The 21159-nt window shown below is 41.4% G+C and overlaps 2 protein-coding genes and 1 long non-coding RNA gene across 3 annotated transcripts in view; all 3 read left to right on the forward strand.

Moving 5' to 3' along the window:
• LOC146519166 (uncharacterized) overlaps nucleotides 1-21159 on the forward strand; it is a 246573-nt gene that overhangs the window by 189978 nt on the left and 35436 nt on the right. The window lies entirely within an intron of this gene.
• cdk18 (cyclin dependent kinase 18) overlaps nucleotides 1-21159 on the forward strand; it is a 637630-nt gene that overhangs the window by 79648 nt on the left and 536823 nt on the right. The gene's annotated exons all lie outside the window — the stretch shown is intronic.
• On the forward strand, nucleotides 1118-20605 carry slc60a1a (solute carrier family 60 member 1a). The gene is made up of 10 exons (XM_085160683.1): nucleotides 1118-1719; nucleotides 5551-5749; nucleotides 6853-7107; nucleotides 14489-14612; nucleotides 14695-14810; nucleotides 16597-16770; nucleotides 17619-17766; nucleotides 19108-19178; nucleotides 19517-19637; nucleotides 19954-20605. Exons 1-10 carry the CDS (start codon nucleotides 1487-1489, stop codon nucleotides 20004-20006), a joined length of 1494 nt encoding a protein of 497 aa, XP_085016809.1. The 5' UTR covers nucleotides 1118-1486; the 3' UTR covers nucleotides 20007-20605.

Genomic DNA, 21159 nt, shown 5'->3' on the forward strand with positions numbered 1-21159 from the left:
TATCTTTATGTATGTTGGTAAATAGACTTCGGTGAACAGCGTTTACAAAGGGGTTATATATAGAATTAAAAAATTATCTGTTTTTTCAAGTATCTTTAGAGCTCTGTGTTATTGTACTTACATTATAACCAATCCGGTCCTTTATCCTCGTTTAAAATATTTTTACAGAACTATTGTCATATTTGCTGCCATTTCTGCTGTCCTCTTGGCCAGCTTACTCTGACAAAATACATTTTTAATGTTAATGAGATTTTTTTAACTGCATAAATAAAGGTTATATAAAAGTCACTGCCAAAAACTGATTGCGGCTTCTACCTTGTTACACGAATGTTGTTTGTGGCTCAATATGACTTTGTGTCATCCATGAGGGATGCATTTGACATGTGTTTCACATATTATAGGCCAACAAGTTACTTATAGCAGTTTAAATACAAGCAATCACTTTTTGGCAGACAATCACTTTTTGGCACAACACTGGCTTTAAAATAGCATGACAAAAATATTATACACATTAAAACCAAACAGTATCATCAACGTAGCCTGGAAGACATTTGCTAGTTAGATGAAGTCAGCTATCTCATCGTAGCAAAAGAGAACCTACTGTTCTTTATGCAACTTCAACTGTCAGACAAAGTTGAAGTTGTTCCATCTGTCTGTCATTTTCTACTTGCATGTTTTGCATATTGCATTTCGTTTTTTTGTTGACTACTTCATAGTTTATGTACCTGAAAAAAATAACTCCTCGCAGCATTTTTGAGCGTTTTTTTTTCTTAAAAAAAAAAATCTGGTTAATTTGATTGGCTGTGCTACAGCTCACGCACACATAGGTTTAAATAAATGAATGAATGAATTGAATTAATGGTGCACACTTTCTATATAATATGCGTGTTAAATTTTAGATTTGGGGTGAAATATCAAGTCTTTTCAAGTAAACCGGTTCAAGTCCAATTCAAGTCCCAGGTCATTGGTGTAAAAGTCCAAGTCAAGTCTAAAGTCATAAAATTAATTCCAAGTCATGTGACTCGAGTCCACACCTCTGCAAATGGATTAACTATGATTTGTTTCTTCTTCCAGTTCTATACGCCATTTAATGTCATCATCTGCATTATGTATGGTTTGTTTTTGAAGAATGCTTTGAATCCTACAGGCCTGCACAGCCTCCTGTAACGATAGTCACATGAGAATTCCGTCCACCCTTCAGGAAGGACCACAACAACTTTTAGACGTTTGTGACCTCACAGAAAACGGATCTCGGATGAGACAAAACGGATCAGATCGGTCAATATCACGAGGGCGGTGCTTTCGACAGCCAATCAACGTGATTTCCACTACAAGCTGGCACAGCAGTGGAGGACGCCCCGGCTGAGTGCCCGCACTCTGTTTACTTTGTGTGTTCAGCTCAGTGTGAAGGAGCCGGCTCTGTAGATATGAGCAGCTGGCAGCTGTGAGGCCTCTCAGGACTTCCGTCTGCTCAGACGTGTTAACGATGCTGCTGCTAGACGAGCGGATCTGGTTGCTGTTTAAGCGCCACTGGCCTCAGACTCTCACCTACTGGAGCGTGTTCTTCAGCTTCGGCCTGTGCATCGCCTTCCTGGGACCCACAATCCTGGACCTGAGGTGTCAGACCCAGTCGACCCTGCAGCAGATCACCTGGGTGTTTGTCTCTCAGCAGTTCTTTGTGCTGGTGGGCAGCAGCGTGGGAGGACTGTTTAAGAAAACGTGAGTCTGGTTAGTGAACACCGAGTGTCTGGCTTCACATGTAAAACACCTCACCGCTCACTGTTTCATCCAGTGCGTCCTCTGCCATCAATGCTTTGACTTGTGTTTGTTATCAGAGCTCAGCTGTGAAAGCTGACGGTGAATCCTCTCTCACTCTGTATGTGTGATGGGTTAGACACAAGCCCACTGGGACGGTTTCTAACAGGGTCCATGTGAACCCAAGGAGTGTGTATGATAACATAGTTTACATGTCAGTGATGAACTTTATAATAAACAAAGGATCATATACTTCACCTTTACAGGTCCCAGCTGTGCGGCAAAGGGAGTTACTATGAACTGTTTTCAATCTATGCGCAGTTCCACACATTTCCTAAAAGAACCTGGTTTGTACTGAAAGCATGATATGAATAAACTGCTGGCTGCAAAGCTGAAGTGGTCAGTGGTTATAGGAGAGGCTACTCTCTCAGGTGGGTCTGTTATCAGGGTTTCTGCGAGTGCACTACAAGCACAACTGCCTGCAGGAACCTTTCTAGATACTAAAACCACAATTGTCAAACTAGTTAATATGTCTTATTAGCCTTCTGTTACATGTTGAAAATACACTTATTCACAAGGTGGTGCCACAGTGGATGGCGTGGCATGTTTGGATCTTTAGCTTAAGTTTTAGGGAGCCACTTAACCATGAAAGCAGCTAAAAAAAGTTAAAAGTTTTTAAATAAGGAAAAAAGGACGAGTTTTACCTGTTAAGTTTAAGTTAGTTATGTCACTTATGTCCTCTAATTCACCTGCGTCTTCTAATTACAGGACTTAGCTGCAGTGATATCAGCGTTCTTGCTCTGGCAGAATAACTGGTTCTCACATTTGAGCAGGACAGTGGTTTAGAGTTTCACAGAGTACAGCCATATACAGTAACTAACCCTGTGGGTAGCAAAGACATGCCTTTGCTGATATCTCTGCTACCTTTAAAGCTTGATTTTTGGCCCTAAAACAGAATAAAGTTACATTGAAACGAGAGTTCAGGTTTATGAATGCACAGATAAAATAACTGAGCAGATGAATTATTACACCAAATGGGATTTTTTTCTTTTCTTTTTAGTGACTGAAGTTGAGAGTTTGCAAAATATTGTGGTTTTGATGGACGGCTCAGAATGAAATGTTTTGTTCCTGATTAACAATAGTGTTGAAATAATTTTCTGACTGCAGCTAGACTTTCACCTGTGACAGTTGGACTGAATGTTGTATTTGACTGGCACATCTATGCCATGCAAATGACAGAGTTTTGGTTCACATCTCTGTTTGAAATGTCCAGCCACTGAGCAGGAATGACAGATTGTGTGAAATGGAAATCTACATGTGTTGGGACACAATGGACATACAGTATAATGCCAAACGCATTCACTCGTCTGTGACATCCCATTCTTAATCCACAGAGCTTAATGTGATGTCAGCCGCTGTTTGCAGCTATAACAGCTTCACCAAGGTTTAGTTTTTATGGGAATTTCTGACCATTTTTCCAGAATCATACTGCCGCGGTCAGACACTGATTCTCTAACTCATCCCAAACGTGTTCTGTCAGGTTGATTTGAGGACTCTGTGCAGGCCAGTTAAGTTCTTCCACATCAAACTAACTCGTCCGTGTCTTTATGGACCTTGCTTTGTGCAGTGGTGCACAGTCATGTTTGAACAGGAAGGAGCCATCTCCAAACTGTTCCCACAAACTGTTTTGCTCAAAATGTCTTGGTGTGCTGAAGCATTAGGAGTTCCTTTCACTGAATGTTGGGGTTTTTTGGTTAATGGGAAAAAACCTTTGGAACCTTGGAACGTTCCCATGGGAGCCCAGTCTCTTTCTTATTGTTAAACCATCAAAACTGACCTTAACTGAGACAAGTGAGACTTTTGAGACATCCTGGATGAGTTGTTCTTGATGTTTCTTTGTGCAATGATGTGTTGCTTTTAGAGATCTTTCAGCTTACTTCACTTAATACATACATTTTCTACTTCAGTGATACTTCAGTGAGCAGGTCTGGCAGTACTCAGGATTGTGTGGCTGTTGAACCAGAGATTAGCTTTCCAAAAAATGTAGTTAATCAGTTAATTTATGATTGAATAAGGAGGGAACTATTAATATAAAATAATATTTAATAATTTACTTGGGTTATTTTTAAAATAATTAAATTTGTTTCGTGATCTGAAACGTGAGGAAAAAGAGGAAAAACAGAAACTAGGAAGTGGGTAAATACTTTTTCGCAGCACAGTTTCAGCCTGGTACCTATCATATCGAATTCTCTTAATACTGAGGAAAGGTGCTTTTTTTTCTTCGCTCCTTTACCAAAGACACACCGGACCATCCATTACGAACAGAGAGGACATAATGCTGCCGCATTCATACAAACAAACAACATAATTAATAAGCAATGTCATTATGTACATTGCTGTGTTCTCCCCTGTTACTGTTACTTGCCAATATGCTGTTAGGTGTTGAACTTTCATCAGTTTGAAGGGTTTGAAGTGCATAGTTCACTTATAGATTTAACAAACTTGAAGCACTTTACAAAAGCTTTCGTGCTATAGTTAATGACCTACAGTACTGTGTGTTTAAATAATCCACAAGAATTTTGGCACATTGCAAAAAGCAGTTGGAAAAATAGGCACGCATAAGGTCAAATTGATATGCCTAAATGACTGGGTCAGAGCATCTCCAAAACTGTAGCTCTTGTGGGTTTTCCCAGTCTCTATGAAAGGGAGTCCAAGGAAGAAACAGTGGTGAACCAGAGACTGAGTCATGGTTGGCCAAGTCTCAGTGATGCATGTTAGTGGTTGGCCTATGTGGTCAGATACAAGAGAAGAGCTAACCCCTGGCCACTGCCGAATGCTTACATAACCCTAACCCAGGCACCAGGATGCACTGTAGAAAGAAGTCAAGCCGCTAGAAAGGTAATGTCAATGTTCTGCTGGGAAACCTTGGGTCCTGCCATCCATGCGGAGTTTACTTGTACATGTACCACCTAGCTAAGCATTGTCGAGGACCACGCCCACCACGTTTCATGGGTGTATTCATGGGGTTTTCCTGATGGCTGTGGCCTCTTTCAGCAGAATAATGCACCCTGCCACAAAGACAAAATGGTTCAGGACTTTGAAGTGTTCAGCTGTGATCCAGCTTCAGCTTCTGAAAACGGGCCTGTTTGGCATGTGGCTTAAGCAAAGTCAGGTGGCTGTTAAGAGGTTAAACAGCCAATCGTGTTTCTTGGACATTTGTTTTTTTTTAACCAGTATCTTTTAGTGCACCTACACTGTTTTTTCATTATCACTGTTGAGAAAGCTCCTTTATCTTTATTGTGTTTGCTGCTCATCTTGCACACCTGCGTAGCTGAATTCATTTCCCAAAAGCTAATCCTGGATGTGTTTGTGTGCACTTTGGAAGCCTTAAACAGTACATTTATATCATTTAAAGTGGAAGCCTTTACAAACTCAGCAGGTGTGATTCATTATTTTTGCTGCTCTGGTGGTTTTTGTGAATGTCCCTGTAGCTAACAGGATTATCTGAGAAGAAGGGGAATGTAAGGTGAAGATAAGATGTAGGTTTACTGAAGCTGTGCGTGTGTGTTTGGGGGGGTGGCTGTGATAATTTTGGCTAGGTAAATAAGTTTTAAGCGGCAGACCATCAAGATGACTTTACTGCAGCAGTAAGTAGGTGTGAATGTAGGCGGAGGATTATTGTTGGTATTTTCCTTTAGTTTTAGGTTAGTAGAGCATAAGAAGTTTATTTATTCAAACAAAACTCTATCATGTGTGGATGTGTATTCCATCCTCTGCTCCCTCTTTTTTTTTTAGCCTTAAGTCCTCGCTCTTAGCCCTCTTCTCCTGCACCCTCATCATCTCGCTGGTGTTTGCCGTCATACCACTATGTCACCACGTCATACTGCTGTCCATCGCCATGGGGCTGGCTGGCAAAGCCATGGGCGTGATCGACACCATCGCCAACCTGCAGCTAGTGAAGCTGTACCAGAAGGACTCTGCCATCTTCCTGCAGGTCACTAAGATGTTGATGTGTCTGTGTGTTTGTGTCGGTGCAGTTAAAAAGCTGCTGCGGGTCAATTTGGGGAAAAAAAAAGAAAATCACTCTTTGACATAGCCTTGTTGAAAAAAGTAAGGGGAGTAACTGAGAATAATGGTGCCTTAATGAGCATTTTTATTTAGTCTAACAGTCACATGGTTTTGTGTCTGGATTTTCATGGCTTTTATAGGTTACTCATTTGTTTACTGTTTGGATTCCTTTCATTGGGCTCATTAGGAGGCCAAACTAGGTTAAAAGGAGAGTGGCAGAAACCAGGCGCCTGCACAGTCAGGTGAAAATCCTGTTTGCTTGTCATTGCAAATGACCCCTTATCACGCTGCCCTTGACACACCGCACTAAGCCTGCACGATTACGGCAAGAATGATTATCGCAATTATTTTGTTCAGTCTTGAAATGACTTTTATTTGTAGTGATTGTTAAAAGGCTTTAGAGACAAAGTGTCTTTTTATTGCACTGTCATATAAATTGAATACTGCTTTCACATCTCAACGTCTGTATAAATCTTAGCACAAATATAACATCTCTTCATGATTGAGCTGAGCATCTCTTAGAAGAAAAGTAGAAAATGCATGTAAGAAAAACAAAACACACCAAAATGTAGCACAAAATGAATTCAGAAGGACACTTTCACTTCATTTCACCTTTACATTGTGCTACATTATGCTACATTATGTAATTCCGTCTTGTCTCTGATGCCGTGCATTTGTCCAGACTATTCCAAGAAACTTCAAGCTGTGTGGTTCAGGGAACAGCTGTGATAATTGGTCAGCGGGTGATTTGGTCAACAGAGCATGCTTTTTAAATATCGCTTGATCATGCTCATATGATTGTTGGAAACCAAAATTGTGATTGAGTTTAAAATTGTATTAACTGTACAGATCTGGCTGATAGTACAATGCCAGCTAAAATAAATGAATAAGTACATGCAGGGCTGGAGGATGGTGCAATATTTTAAAAAGTAAAAACAAAACTTTTTTTAATCTTGAAAGTTCTGACTCCTAGACTGCTAGATCCTCTTAATTTGAATAACGGAGGCTGCTGTTCGTGTCTCTTGCCAGGCCTTGCATTTCTTCACAGGCCTTGGGGCGCTGGTCAGTCCCCTGGTGGCCGATCCCTTCCTGGCTGAGGACAGCTGTGTGCTGGGAGCTAACTTGACCACAAACTCATCCTCTCCCAGGAACCTACAGCATCTCCGCAGCACCCTCGCTGGCCACGGAGCAGCACTGCACACCACCTCTCACTTTCATCTGTATACCGACGGGGTTGTCGTCACCAGGGTGTCGTATGCTTTCTGGATCATGGCTCTTATCAATGTGAGTTCAATGTGATCATCCTTGATTTCTTAATTTTTGTGTATTTTTCACACTTAAATGTTTCGGATTATCAAACCAATGTAAATATTAGGCAATGATAACCCGAGAAAATACAACATAGTTTTTTAGTCATGATTAAATACATTTTTTGGAAAGAAGGTCAATTTCTCTTACAGAGATAAAAGCTGAACTTTCCATCATATCTGGTGTAAAACTAACACAGCATTTCATAAAAAGAACATCATACCAGCAGGCAAACATGGTGGTGGTCTAGGCCTGCTTTGCTGCTTGATGACTTGCTGTAATTGGTGGAACCATGAATTCTGCTCTCTAACAGAGCATCCTGAAGGAAACTGTCCGGCCATCCCTCCATCTCCTAAAACTCAAGTGCTCTTGGGTAATGGTTCAAAATAATTTAACACACCTATGAATGACAGTGACCTAGTCAAAATCCAGACTTAGATTTGACTGATGTCTTGAAACGTCCTTAAACATTAACGGCTGTCGTTAAACAGCTGTTAATGCTTGAAAACTGTCCAGCGTGTCTGTGGCGCCACCAGTTATTAGGTTTAAGAAGCCATTACTTTTTCACGTAGGGCCACCCTTTGCTTTGGTTGCTGCTTTGCAGACTCTCGATGAGCTTCATGAGGTCATCACCTGAAATCAGTAGCGGTTTTAGATACGGGCGGTTGCCCGGGGCGGCATCGTGGTGGGGGCATCGGCAAAAAAATAATTTAAAAAATGCTCGTACTCATGCTGCCCCGGCGTCATGCCAGCGCATATTGGGAATGGCACAGGCACGATCGGTTTTCCAACGCCCATTTGCTGGGAGTAAGGGCGCCCTTCGTTTGCGAGGTGCGCCTGCTGCTTAGCGGCACAGAGAGGAGAGGGCGGGGCGGCGGGGATTCTCTGACCGGCTGGAGCAGCATCTAATAGCCAACTCGCAAAATAAAACAAAATAAAAACAAACCAACAAACACGAAAACACCAGACATTATGATACAGACTTATAATCTGCACCGATGTTTTTTTTGAAATTCTATACACGAAAAGTGAGCGCGAGAGCCCGCGGTGCGCCTGCTCGCTGCTGAAGTCAAAGTAAACTTTATTGTCATCTCCGCTACAGTCCAGTATATAGAGAGACGAGACGACGAGGCTCCAGTTACGCAGTGCAAGTAAACAAACAATGTATATAAGAAGAGTAAGAAAATAAATATACACTTTAGGACTAGGGATAAAGGGATCAATAACAATTTAAAATTTAAAATTAGATGATTTTTTTTTTGGGGGGGGGGGGGGGGGGGGGCAGAGGGAGTGTTCGCCCAGGGCGCCAAACCGGCTAGGACCGCCACTGCCTGAAATGATTTTTTTTTTTTTTCCAACAGTCTTGAAGGAGTTCCCAGAGATGCTGAGCACTTGTTGGCCTGTTTGCCTTCACTCTGTGGTCCATCTCATCCCAAACATCTCTATTGGGTTTAGGTCAGGTGACTGTGGAGGCCATCTGGTCTGATCTGGTCCTGTTGAAAAATAAATGATGGTCCAACTAAATGCAAACTGGATAGAATGGCATGTCGCTGCAGGATGCTGTGGTAGCCATGCTGGTTCAGTGTGGCTTCAGTTTTGAATAAAACTCCAACAGTGTCACCAGTGAAGCACCCCCACACCGTCACTCCTCCTCCATGCTTCACAGTGGGATCCATGCATGTGGAGACCATCCGTTTACCTTTTCTGCGTCGCACAAAGAGACAGTGGGTTGAAACAAAGATCTCAAATTTGGACTTATCAGACGAAAGCACAGATTTCCACTGGTCTAATGTCCACTCCTTGTGTTTCTTGACCCAAACAAATCTCTTCTGCTTGTTGCTTTTCCTTAGTAGTGGTTTCTTAGCAGCTATTTGACCATAAAGGCCTGATTCACAGTCTCCTCTGAACTTTTTGAGGCTGGTGACTTGGATGAATTTATCCTCAGCAGCAGAGCTGACTCTTCGTCTTCCTTTCCTGGGGCGGACCTCAGTGAGCCCGTTTCCTCGTAGCACTTGATGGTTTTTGCGACTGCACTTCGGGACGCATTCAGTTTTAGAACATTTCCAGACTGACCTAACAGTAATGACGGACTGTCGTTTCTCTTTACTTAGCTGATTGGTTCTTGCCATAATATGAATTCTAACAGTTGTCAAATAGGGTTGTCAGCTGTGCACCAACCTGACTTCTAGACAATAGAACTGATGCTCCCAACCCCATTAAGAAAGCTTGAAATTCCAGAAATGAACCATGACAGGGCACACCTGTTGTGATAACCATTTCAGGTGACTACATCATGATGTCACGGAGAGAAGGCCAACGGTTTGGAGCACTGTCAACAAAGCAATCTTTAACAATCTTAAAATATAATACATAGTGTTACTGATCAATTTTTTTCTTTGCTACATACTTCCATATATCTTGCTTCATATATTTGATGTCTTCATTTTGTATCTACAATGTAGAAAGTAGTAAAAATAAAGAATTAAATGAGAAGGCGTGTCCAGACTTTTGACCACATGTGATGAATATGCAAAAAAAAAAAAAAAGTCATGAAGGGGCACATACTTTCCCATGGTACTGTACATGATGTGAATAATGCAAACACATAGTTACATAATACATGATCTTTAAAGTTAATCTATGAAGTTGTGTGTTGTGAATAGGATCCTCTTATGAATAGAACACTAGTCAGGTGTGGTTCTGAATGAACAAAGAGCCTGTTTGACGGGTTTGCCTCATTGTTAGTAGAGTAGTCAAACATGCTAACAATTAAGGCAAATTAATGAATTCCCTTTGCTTGATTCAAGAAAACCGGACTTACTATACATAAAGAAATGTATAATGATCATGTTTTGTTCTATAAGGACTGCATTGTTTCAGCCAAATCCAAATCTGGTTTAATCAGTTCTAATGAAAGTAACTCCTGGTCTTCAAAGGAGCTTGCAAAGAAAAGCGTCTGGACTTCTTTAAGTTGCTTGAAGACGTTTCACCTCTCATCCGAGAAGCTTCTTCAGTTCTAAGGTCAAATGGTGGAGAGTCCCAGATTTAAACCTAGTGGGAGTTTCCCCCCACAGAGGGACAAAAGGACCCCCTGGTGATCCTCTAATCGCCTGAGCCAAGGTGTGAAACTGGGTGTGGGTCCCAATCAGCCTCTTTCAAACCATCTGTCCTCTCTGTCCAAAATGTGGACAGAGGACAAGACTCAGCTGTCCATCTGCATCTTAAGGACAAAGGTCACTCTTTCGAGGATGCCAATGTTCACATTTTGGACAGAGAGGTTTGAAAGAGGAGTGAAAGAAGCCATCTATGTCCACTGTGAGCGACCATCTTTGAACAGAGGCGGTGGTTTACGACACCAACTCTCTGCCATCTATAATCCAGTTTTGAGATCCCTCCCCAGACGCCTTAACGCCCACTCACATCCTGGGCCATCTGACCTCAGGAATTCGCATGATAAGGTGGGGCCAGGTTTCACAACGAGCTCACCCGAAACTCTGGCTGATTGGGACCCACACCCAGTTTCACACCTTGGCTCAGGCGATTAGAGGATCATCAGGGGGTCCTTTTGTCCCTCTGTGGGGGGAAACTCCCACTAGGTTTAAATCTGGGACTCTCCACCATTTGACCTTAGAACTGAAGAAGCTTCACGGATGAATGATGAAACGTCTTCAAGCAACTTAAAGAAGTCCAGACGCTTTTCTTTGCCAGCTCCTTTGATTACAATGACCTGGATGACTGAGAACCTTCACAGACGTAACTCCAGGTCTCTCTTTTCGTTGTTCAGTAAAATTACAAAACCTCCAGACACATTTCCCTCCCACATGTATTCTGCTGACTTTTGTAATTCTCTTATCTCTTTTTTCACTCAGATATTCACCGTCAACTTAACTCTGTAGGAGCTTACGACTCTGAAGTGGACTTCCTGTTTCCCCCGCTGTCTTCCTGTCAGTTATTTTCAAGCTTTACTCTTCCCTCCATAACTGATGCATCTAATCAACCAGTATTATCCATTTCTCCCTGAACACTGGAATCGTTCCTTCATCTCTGAAAAATGCTTCTGTTATTCCAACTCTCAAAAAGCCTGGTGCAGACCCCAATAACTTTGATAATCTTTGCCCTATATCAGATCTCCCCTTTTAAAATTCTTGAAAAAGTTGTCGCCTCCCAGCTTCACTTAAACCTCAGTGACCATAATCTTTATGAACAATTTCAATCTGGTTTCTGCCCCAATCATAGCACAGAAACTTCTTTGTTAGGGATTAATTCAATTCAATTCAATTCAATTTTATTTATATAGCGCCAAATCACAACAAAAGTCACCTCAAGGCACTTTATAGATACAGAGAAAAACCCAACAATCATATGACCCCCTATGAGCAAGCACTTTGGCGATGACCTTCTGATGGCAGCTGATTCTGGTCTCCTATCCATCCTCATCCTTCTTGATCTTAGTGCGGCGTTTGATACCATTTCTCACAATATCCTCCTGAACTGGTTAGCATCCATTTGCATTACTTATACCCCCCTTGCTTGCTTTGCCTCATATCTTTCAGACCGCACTCAGTTTATCCAATTTAAGAATAGAATAGAATAAACCTTTATTATCCCACGGATTAGAAATTTCGGTGTTACAGAGCTCTTACGGTAAGGGAAAATAAAATATAAAAGGAAGACACATGGTGGTCCTATAAACATAAGCAACCAAAGTTCGTATATACAGGTAACAATGTACAGAATATGTATAGAAAAATTGTACGGAGAGATGTATAAAATGTACAGCAAACAAACAAGCTGGTGAGTAAGATGACCAAAAGAAAGTTAAGCTGCATTAAATCACACTCAAGTCTCTATCCTGTTTCTGCTGGTGTGCCCCAGGGTTCAGTATTAGGGCCTCTTTTATTCATTCTTTACATGCTCCCTCTTGGTCATGTATTTTGAAAATATAATATAAATCTTTACTGTTATGCCGATGACACCCAGCTCTACATCTCTTCTAAACCCAATTCATCCCTCCCACCTACCTCCCTCTCAAACTGTCTTATCGAGATTAGATCCTGGTTCTCCTCCAATTTTCTTAAACCAAACAGTAATAAAACAGAAGCTTTACTCGTTGCTACAGCATCTATCTTAACCAAATCCCACAGTTTTTCCATTAACATTGAAAATTCTCCTACCCTTCCCTTCCCTCAGGTTAAGAGTTTGGGTGTCATACTTGATAATACTCTTTCATTCCAGTCTCACATTAATTACATAACCCGGTCTGCATACTTCCACATGTGATATTAACCGACTCCGTCCCATATTGATTACTGCAATTCCCTCTTCCTAAAAGGTCTCTTCATAAACTCCAACTTCTTTAAATTTCTGCAGCTTGGATCATAACTTGCACTGCGTCAAGAGCTCATATTACCCCAATTCCTCAGCAGCTTCACTGGTTGCCCATAGAGGCCAGGATAAACTTTAAAATCTTACTTCTCGCATACAAGTGTATCCATAAATCTGCTCTTTCCTGTTTGTGTGACCTGCTTCATATCACCACTGTTTCCCGCCCTCTCAGATCCTCATCTGCTATTAATCTTACTGTTCTGTCCGCACGTCTTATCACCATGGGGAACAGAGCCTTCAGTCGCTCTGCTCCCGGCTCGGGAACTCTCTTCCTGTATTTAAGTCACAGCTCAAACATATCTGTTCAAACTGGCTTATTCGCTTTAGTGCTGATTTTATTTGTTGTCAAGTTCTGTTTTGCAGCTTATTTTATGACTATTGCTCCTTTTATTAATTTTGCTCTTTTATAAGGTGACCTTGGGTTTTTGAAAGGCGCCCTCAAATAAAATGTATTATTATTATTATTATTATTATTATTATTATTATTATTATTATTATTATTATTATTATTATTATTATTATGATAGCATGCATCCCAGCAAGTCCGTGAACATATTGGGAGGTCAGTTCCTTGATCATTAAGCCAGTGATTATGCACATGTACTGTTTATAAGGTTGGGGAAACCTGCAGTCAGCTGAGACTGAAGAAGTCACCTGGATGAGTGACGAAACGTTTCTCCCACTGAAAACGCTACGTCCAGATGAACAGAATCAACTTTTGGGATTTCCTTGGTTCCTTTCACCCAGTGACTGTTGAAAACATGGACGACCTAATAGCTCCCCAAAAATGAAGCCAAAGTGTCTCTATCGCCCTCTGGTGTCTGACTGCAGTATAGGTCATAAACCCCGCCTCCTCCATGTTAGCGGATGGGACTGGGGTCAGACTAGAATAAAAAAATTCACCTCGGATGATTTTTTTTTAATCAGTAGTTCTCGTCACGCTGATTTATGTCCAAGGGGTCTCCTTTCTCATAAGTTTTAACTGCTACCATAATGCTGTTAAATTGGGGTGAAACGTCATCATAACAGCTTTGACCAATGATTGATTTCACCTCTCATCCGAGAAGCTTCTTCAGTTCTTATATAGTTTTAATATTTTTAACAGCTCTTTGGTCCAAATGATCATTCATCAAGTAAAATACGTCAAATTAAAGTTTTAAGTTGAACTACTACCAGTAAATCATTAGAACAATGTAAGAAATATAATCAGCTTTCTCTTAAACACTGAATTTGTGTGTAAGTTTGTACCTAAGTTAAATGTTTAGCTTGCCAAGGTTGGGAAGCGTATCTGTAACCGGAAGGTCACCGGTTCGATCGCCGGGCTCTCTGTCCTGGTCGTTGTGTCCTTGGGCAAGACACTTCACCTACCGCCTACTGGTGATGGCCAGAGGTGCCGATGGCGCGATATGGCAGCCTCGCCTCTGTCAGTCTGCCCCAGGGCAGTTGTTGCTACAACTGTAGCTGCCTCCACCAGTGTGTGAATGTGAGAGTGAATGAATAGTGGAATTGTAAAGCGCTTTGGGTGCCTTGAAAAGCGCTATATAAATCCAATACATTATTATTATTATTGGTCGAGTAATTAGCTCGGGTTCTGGCGGCGAAGAAACAAAACAATCTGCACTGATTTTAGCGAAGTTTTCTTCCCCATAATGAAATCACTGATGTATCCCATGACTAGATTTTCCAAGTAGTGCTGAACAATTTCACATGAAAATGGCTCAAAGGGAAGTTAATGATATAATGACATTTCCAGATAGCATTGCTGCTCCTCAGAGTTGCCTAGACCTCTTGTTTACAGTTTATCTGGGTTCTCACAAACACAAACATACAAACAGCGCCTTGAGGTGACTTTTGTTGTGATTTGGCGCTATATAAATAAAATTGAATTGAATTGAATTGAATTGAAGTGTTACCTCTTCATTTGGTGAACAACGTTCCCATTGTGTGTCTGTGTGTTTGTGTGTTTTGACAGCTCCCTGTCCCAGCGGCAGTGCTCGCATTGATGTCCCATGAGCGATTGCTGCCTTGCTCCAGAAGCAGTCCACGTCTGCTTGATGCAGACTCCAACAGGAGCCCCACGGGGGACACGGACCAAGGTAGTGCACACGTGTTTGTGTGTCCGTGTGACAACTTTGCTGAGATGAAAGTGCAGACCTCTGAGTGTGACTGTCTCCCCAGGACATGGGAGTGTTTTTAGCTGCTGTAACCCTGCCAAACTCCGGGATCGCCCCGCTACTTTCTTCATCATCCACGCTCTCGGAGGAGCTATCCTCTTTATCACAGATGGGATTATAGTAAGGCTTCCAGCTAACACCACGCACAATTACACATGAACTTTTTACACTTAGATTAGATTAGATGAAACTTTATTAATCCCTCGGGTGGGTTCCTCCGGGAAATTCAGTTTCCAGTAGCAAAGCACCGAAAGAAGTTGGATGTTACAGATACATTAAGGGGAATGAGAGTAAGGATATAAGCATAAATACGCCATATATACACATATATAGATACAGAATATACAATATGGATAAATAGGATTGCTCATTTGAGTGAGTATATTGCACAGTGATTATTGCACAGTCGAATATAAGAAAAAAAGACAAAACAAAAACAAAAAACAAATATTGCAAATATTGCACAGTGTAGAAAAGCACCTACAGCTCAGTTGTTCCCGCCCTCCCTTGTCCCCCTGTTTCTCCTCCCTCTCCCCTCCAGTGAGGAGTTAAACAGTCTGATGGTGTGTGGGAAGCAAGTCCAATGATTAAAGCCATTTAGGACTGCAGTTAGCTTCAAAATGATGAAGAGTAAAAAGGCGATTGTTAAAAACCTGTGGAGGTATGGAGATGTGTAGGAGAGAGGGCAGTGGACCCCAATCTAGTGACAATCAGTGAGCAGCAGAATGGCTCCATGGAAAGAAAGAGCATTACAGATGCAATGTTTTCTGTTTTAGACTCAGAGTGTTGATGGAGAAGTATACAATGTGTTTTTGTGGATCTAGAGAAAGCATATGATAGGATGGCCAGAGAAACTGAGGTACTGTTTGAGAAATTCTGTTTGAAGAAACAGTTGAGGGAAGGCTGAAGTAGCTTGACATGTGCAGAGGAGACATGGTGGATATACTGGCGTGGATGTTAAAGATGGCGTTTCCAGGCAGGAGGAAAAGATCCCTGAACTGGTCCTTGTTTGATAGCTGTAGGTAAGTAAAATGGGAACAATCCAAGAATAACCTTTTACACAAGAAACAACAAAGCAGGATCGTGATATGTGAGAGCTTCAGTGGTTTTGGCTTTGCTGTATTAAAACATCATCTAATGCAGCGGTCCCCAACCTTTTTTGCGCCACGGACCGATATGGCCGACAATATTTTCATGGACCGGCCTTTAAGGTGTCGCGGATAAATACAACAAAATAAAACTAGTACCGGTACAGAAAAAAAGAAGATTTATTCTTAACACACGTGAAAAGACCCAGGAAAACCGAGTTAATGATAAAAACGATAACAAAATAACGCTGAAAACCAATAAAAACCCTGAAAACTACACATTTCACACCTGAGCCTCAACTCTCGAGGCCCGGTACCAAACGACTCACGGACCGGTACCGGTCCGAGGCCCGGGGGTTGGGGACCGCTGATCTAATCGACTAAGACTCTGCTTAGGAGTAACACAGAGCAGTACATCGATGTACCGTCACCGTTAAAATAGAAAGTTTACACTTGTGACATCATGACTGTTTATTACACTGTGTTATATATTATATTGCACCCGTGTTATATTTATAGAAGCAATATCCTGGGAAGGGATATTGCTTCTATAAATGTGGTAAGAAATCATACAAAGAAGAGCACCTTTACACTGAGTTTCATTAAGAAACGTCATTATTAGAGTGACCTGCTGAAGGCTGTCTGTGAATCCAGTGTAAACAGCCAATATAAAGCTTCAAGAACAAGGCTCAGATATTATGGTGCCTTATTTGATCTGCTTATATGTTACCAATGAGGACAGGGAAAAAAAAGTGAGCGACAAAGTTTGTTCCTGGGCCTGATCTAACTGACCTCCGGCCGGGTTTCTTGTCCTGCAGGGCTCTTATGCTGGCTTCGTCTACACCTACGCCGTCTCCCCTCCTCTGCTGATGGGACACAAGATGGCAGGCTGTCTGGACAGCATATTCTGGGCCGCGATCACCGTGGGGAGACTGGCTTCAATGTACTTGTCCTACAGATACACGGCACCCAAGCTGCTCATCGTCAGTCTGGTATGGACACGTGTCTGAAGGACAAACCTGCACGAACACAGATATCACAGGGCAGGAAAAGCAGAGGTGACCATCAGGGGTCAGGCTTTATTCCTCTGAAAGCTATAAGACGTTTGTCTTACGACAGTTCAAACCAAATATTTGAACAGGGTGGGAATGCAAGCCACTGAGAAGAGGATTGTTGTCTGAGTGGGTACACACAGTGTGTCTGAGCTAACCTGGTTCATTCCTCTCAGTTTCGGCATTGTAGTGTCTCTGTGGACAAGCAGATCATTACAAACGTATAAATAAGGATTGTTATTATCAGTTTTCTGCAGGGTTAGCCTGAACATAAAGTTTGCCTTTCTCATGCAAACAGTGTTACTGTTGTTTATTTTGTCTTTATTAATTTTGTTTTCACACTTTATGATTTATGAAGTGTGAAAACAAGATTGTATGAAATGCAAAAAAACAAATTTTCTACAGTTTCCTGGAGCCCGATGTGATTTTAAATGATCGTGTTTACAGGTTTTAACCTCTAATGGTTTCTAGTTATTTTTGCTTTTTCTAATTGTTCGTCACAACAGGCTCTCTGTGATGTGTTGAATATCTCAGCTGGTCATGTGTTAGACTGAAGCCGACTTTGGTTCTTTGCTGGGTTTTGGCAGCACTTAGTTCCCTTTTAACCTTTAGCAGGACTTTCCAGTGTTGGTCTAAGCTTTCAAATCCAGTCGCCTGTTGTTTCCACTTTACAACAGCATGTGTACATTCCCATCATTGTGCATTACCTCTCTGTTCTTTCTGTTTATGTATATTTAATGTGTGTGTGTGTGTGTGTGTGTGTGTGTGTGTGTGTGTGTGTGTCTCAGGTGGGAGTCATACTGGTTCAGTGCCTGCTGTTAATCTTCTACACCAGCTCTGTGTTTCTGTTCATTGGCACCTGTGTGTTGGGCCTGTGCATCAGCAGTGTGTTCCCCTCTGTGTTAGCCTTCACAGAGGACATATTAGAATACAAAGGTACACACACACATCGTCAGTGCCTCGCAGGAGTACAGCCATCAAACAGTCATTGTTAATATTAGGCTAAGATAACCCGACGATTTCATTTCCCAACCCTACCTGGGCCGGTATAAAAAAGTAACCTCCCCAACAGAGAGTGGCTTATGAAATTAAATTCAGTTTGTTTTGCCATACTCTGGCCTGATTACTGCCAGACCTGTTGAATCAAAAAATAAAAACTAGAATCTGACCAAGTGAAGTTCTCATAAAGCAACACTTCGTGCCAAAATGTAAAGAATCTCAAGAAGAGAAACAAAATCAGTCTAGAAAGGTCTTCTCTATGACTTTGAGAGAGCTAATTTCCAAAAATGGATATAATGTTGAACAGCGGTGAACCTTCACAGAAGGAAAAAATGACTCCTATCAAAATAAGAGCGCACTCGTGGCTTATTCAGGTCACACAGGGATGCAGACAAACATGTAAAGAACAGTTAAGGTCATCGTTCATACAGTTTGCTCACTGAAGTGTTTTCATTTGTAATATTTCTGTCTTTGTTAGGATTTGTAGAAAAAGAAAACAACGGTCAGAAAGAGGACGAATACTTTTTCACTGCACCAGGGTGCATACTGCGTTTGCTGCATAAGTAATCTTATATATTGTAAACCAGATATATATTGTAATCCTGATGACACTCAGTTACAGAAAAGTTAACAGTGAAAGTGTAAAACGGAAACAAACTGTGGGCATGAAAATATGTGCTCACTTTGAATTTCATGCCACGAAGGCAGCAGAAGGAGAGATTTATAATACATGAAATTAAAACTATCACATAAAAATGTGGATCCATGCAGCATGTTTACATGTAAAAATAAAATATTGATGTTCTGTTTATAACATGCATCATAAATAACTGTTTCTACACAGTTGAGGGTTTTTCCCCACATTCCTGCACTTGAGTGTAATAATTTCTCCCAAAACAGACAAAGATTGTTTAAATATACATGTTTGTCTTCAAGTATGATTTATTATTAGTTCTTAATGATCAGATCTTACTGATTCATTTATACTTTTATTTTTACAATTTTTATGTCATCCAGTTTTTATTGTAATATTCAAATTAATTTAAATTTCTCGATATATTTTACATCAAGTGTTTAATATAAACAGAAACCCTGTTCTCCATGTAACACACACATGATCATAATCTAACACATTTGTTCATTTGTTTGATTATTAATTATTATAACTTAATAATAAGCATTGATTTTTTAAATTAATTGCCTCATGTACACTTTTACAGCGTGCAGCTTTTGTCCCATAGCTGTAGATTATTCCTGTGTGCTTATCGTGTGTTACAGGCTGTGCCACAACAGTGCTGGTAACGAGTGCCAGCACGGGGGAGATGCTGCTTCAGCTGCTTGTTGGATCGGTAAGAAGGGATTCGAGACTCTTCTGTCTTCCTGAACATTCTTATAAAGTATTCACTTTCACAAAATGCTTTTACATTCAGTGTTTTATATGAATTTCTCGTTTCTTTCTGAAACATTTAAATAACTGTAATATAATAGTGCATGTCCCCTCACTGGGGAACAGGCTTTCAGGTCACTACTGAGCATTTGTGCAGTGACTGTAGCCTGCTGCGTCTGAATGAATTCGGCTAAAGCGCCTCGCTAACGTTGCTTGGTGGCTCCATTGCTTCCCAGGGTTGACCGCTGAGATCTTTGCGATTTGGAACTCAATGTGTGTTTCTGTGTGTGGCTCCTGCAGGTGATCCACAGTCAGGGCAGCTACTCCTTCCTGCTGTGCGGTACAGTAGCGTCCCTTATCGGCTTTTGCCTGTTCCTGCTGCTCCTCTATATCCAGAATATCCACAGAAGCCAGCACACAGGTAAATACATGGAGAAAGACTAAATGGTTTGCCAAAACACCGGTGATGCCATCTGAAAATAAAAAAAGGCAGCCTCAAGTGGCCATTAGAGGAACTGCAATTTTGGCACTTGTGCTTCAGTCACATTTCCTGCCCTGGAGGTTGCTGCCTGGACTCGTTTCTATCTGCGCTCACAGCTAGCAAACCAACAATCAAACCTCCTTTTTTCATAGATTTTTTTCAGCTTGACAATATCGCATCCGATGTGACGCGTCAGCCTGTGGATGTCTTTTTTTTCTCCTGTTTTCCTTTAGTAACCAACTCTTTTACTTCTCAGATTTGTCTCAATGCACAGACATGAAAGAGAAGCCGAAGACCGGAGACTCGTGACGCACTGCAACCCAGAGGATACAGCAAAGGGAGAAATACTTCAGGAGAAGCTGACACTGCTTCACGTTCCCCCAGGGTGGAGGGTTCACAATCACACTCCTGCGTCATGGAAATGCTGAATAATTATTTGCACCCTACTTTTACAGCCTGATGATCAACAAACAGCTCAATGGATGATTAGAGTGTACACAATCATCTCTTTGAGCACATTAAACTGTGCGTTGATTAAATACGACCTCTTCAGTATGAATGTAAATGGACTCTTATAATAGGACTCGTTCGGTGGTGGAAAATAAAGACACACGGTGTAAGATGCAGTCGGTTAGAGATCTTTTATTATTGGTTTCTCCTACTGTAATTCTTCTTATATGAACTCTTCCTCACACATCAATACCCAATACAGTCAATCCTGTGTGTGCATGTAAAGTGAGTCACTAATGGAGATTATCAGTCATCAAAAGTGGTTTTGGATGGGGCCAGACTGCAGGCCTTTCTCTGAAGTGTTTCACTTTTGAACTGGTAGATGTTACGAGCAAAGAGTTTCAATTCACTTTCACTTATATAGAACCAAATCACAACAACAGTCACCTCAAGCACTTCATATCATAAGGTAAAGATCCTACAATAAAATAGATGGTAATCAAGTTCTTATATAGCAGTTTGCTATTCTACCTGAACAATCCAAGCACTTTATACATCATGTCTCATTCACCCAAGTGCTTTTCTTCCCTATGCTTAAGTACTTATAAGTAGTATATCCAACATTTACACACTGATGGATGCAAGCTTCTGTTTAGTAGATGACCTCTTGAGCTACAGCCACACCAGACAACAATAAAGTGTCAGATACCAAAAGATCTTATTCAAAGGAGCTTGCAAAGAAAAGCATCTGGACTTCTTTAAGTTACTTGAAGACGTTTCACCTCTCATCTGAGAAGCTTCTTTAGTTCTAAGGTCAAATGGTGGAGAGTCCCAGATTTAAACCTAGTGGGAGTTTCCCCCCATAGAGGGACAAAAGGACCCCCTGATGATCCTCTAATCGCCTGAGCCAAGGTGTGGAACTGGGTGTGGGTCCCAATCAGCCAGAGTTTCGGGTGAGCTCGTTGTGAAACCTGGCCCCACCTTATCATGCGAATTCCTGAGGTCAGATGGC

The sequence above is a fragment of the Neolamprologus multifasciatus genome, chromosome 5 (genome assembly GCF_963576455.1).
Source record: "Neolamprologus multifasciatus chromosome 5, fNeoMul1.2, whole genome shotgun sequence".
In the NCBI taxonomy this organism is placed as follows: domain Eukaryota; kingdom Metazoa; phylum Chordata; class Actinopteri; order Cichliformes; family Cichlidae; genus Neolamprologus; species Neolamprologus multifasciatus.

What these genes read in the sequence shown, in the direction of transcription:
- slc60a1a (XM_085160683.1), top strand. Translation starts at nt 1,487, where the DNA reads ATGCTGCTGCTAGACGAGCGGATCTGGTTGCTGTTTAAGCGCCACTGG. An exon ending in TTATCACAGATGGGATTATA is followed by an intron (nt 14,811 to 16,596) that starts GTAAGGCTTCCA and finishes CTTGTCCTGCAG; the next exon opens with GGCTCTTATGCTGGCTTCGT. An exon ending in AGCTGCTCATCGTCAGTCTG is followed by an intron (nt 16,771 to 17,618) that starts GTATGGACACGT and finishes TGTGTGTCTCAG; the next exon opens with GTGGGAGTCATACTGGTTCA.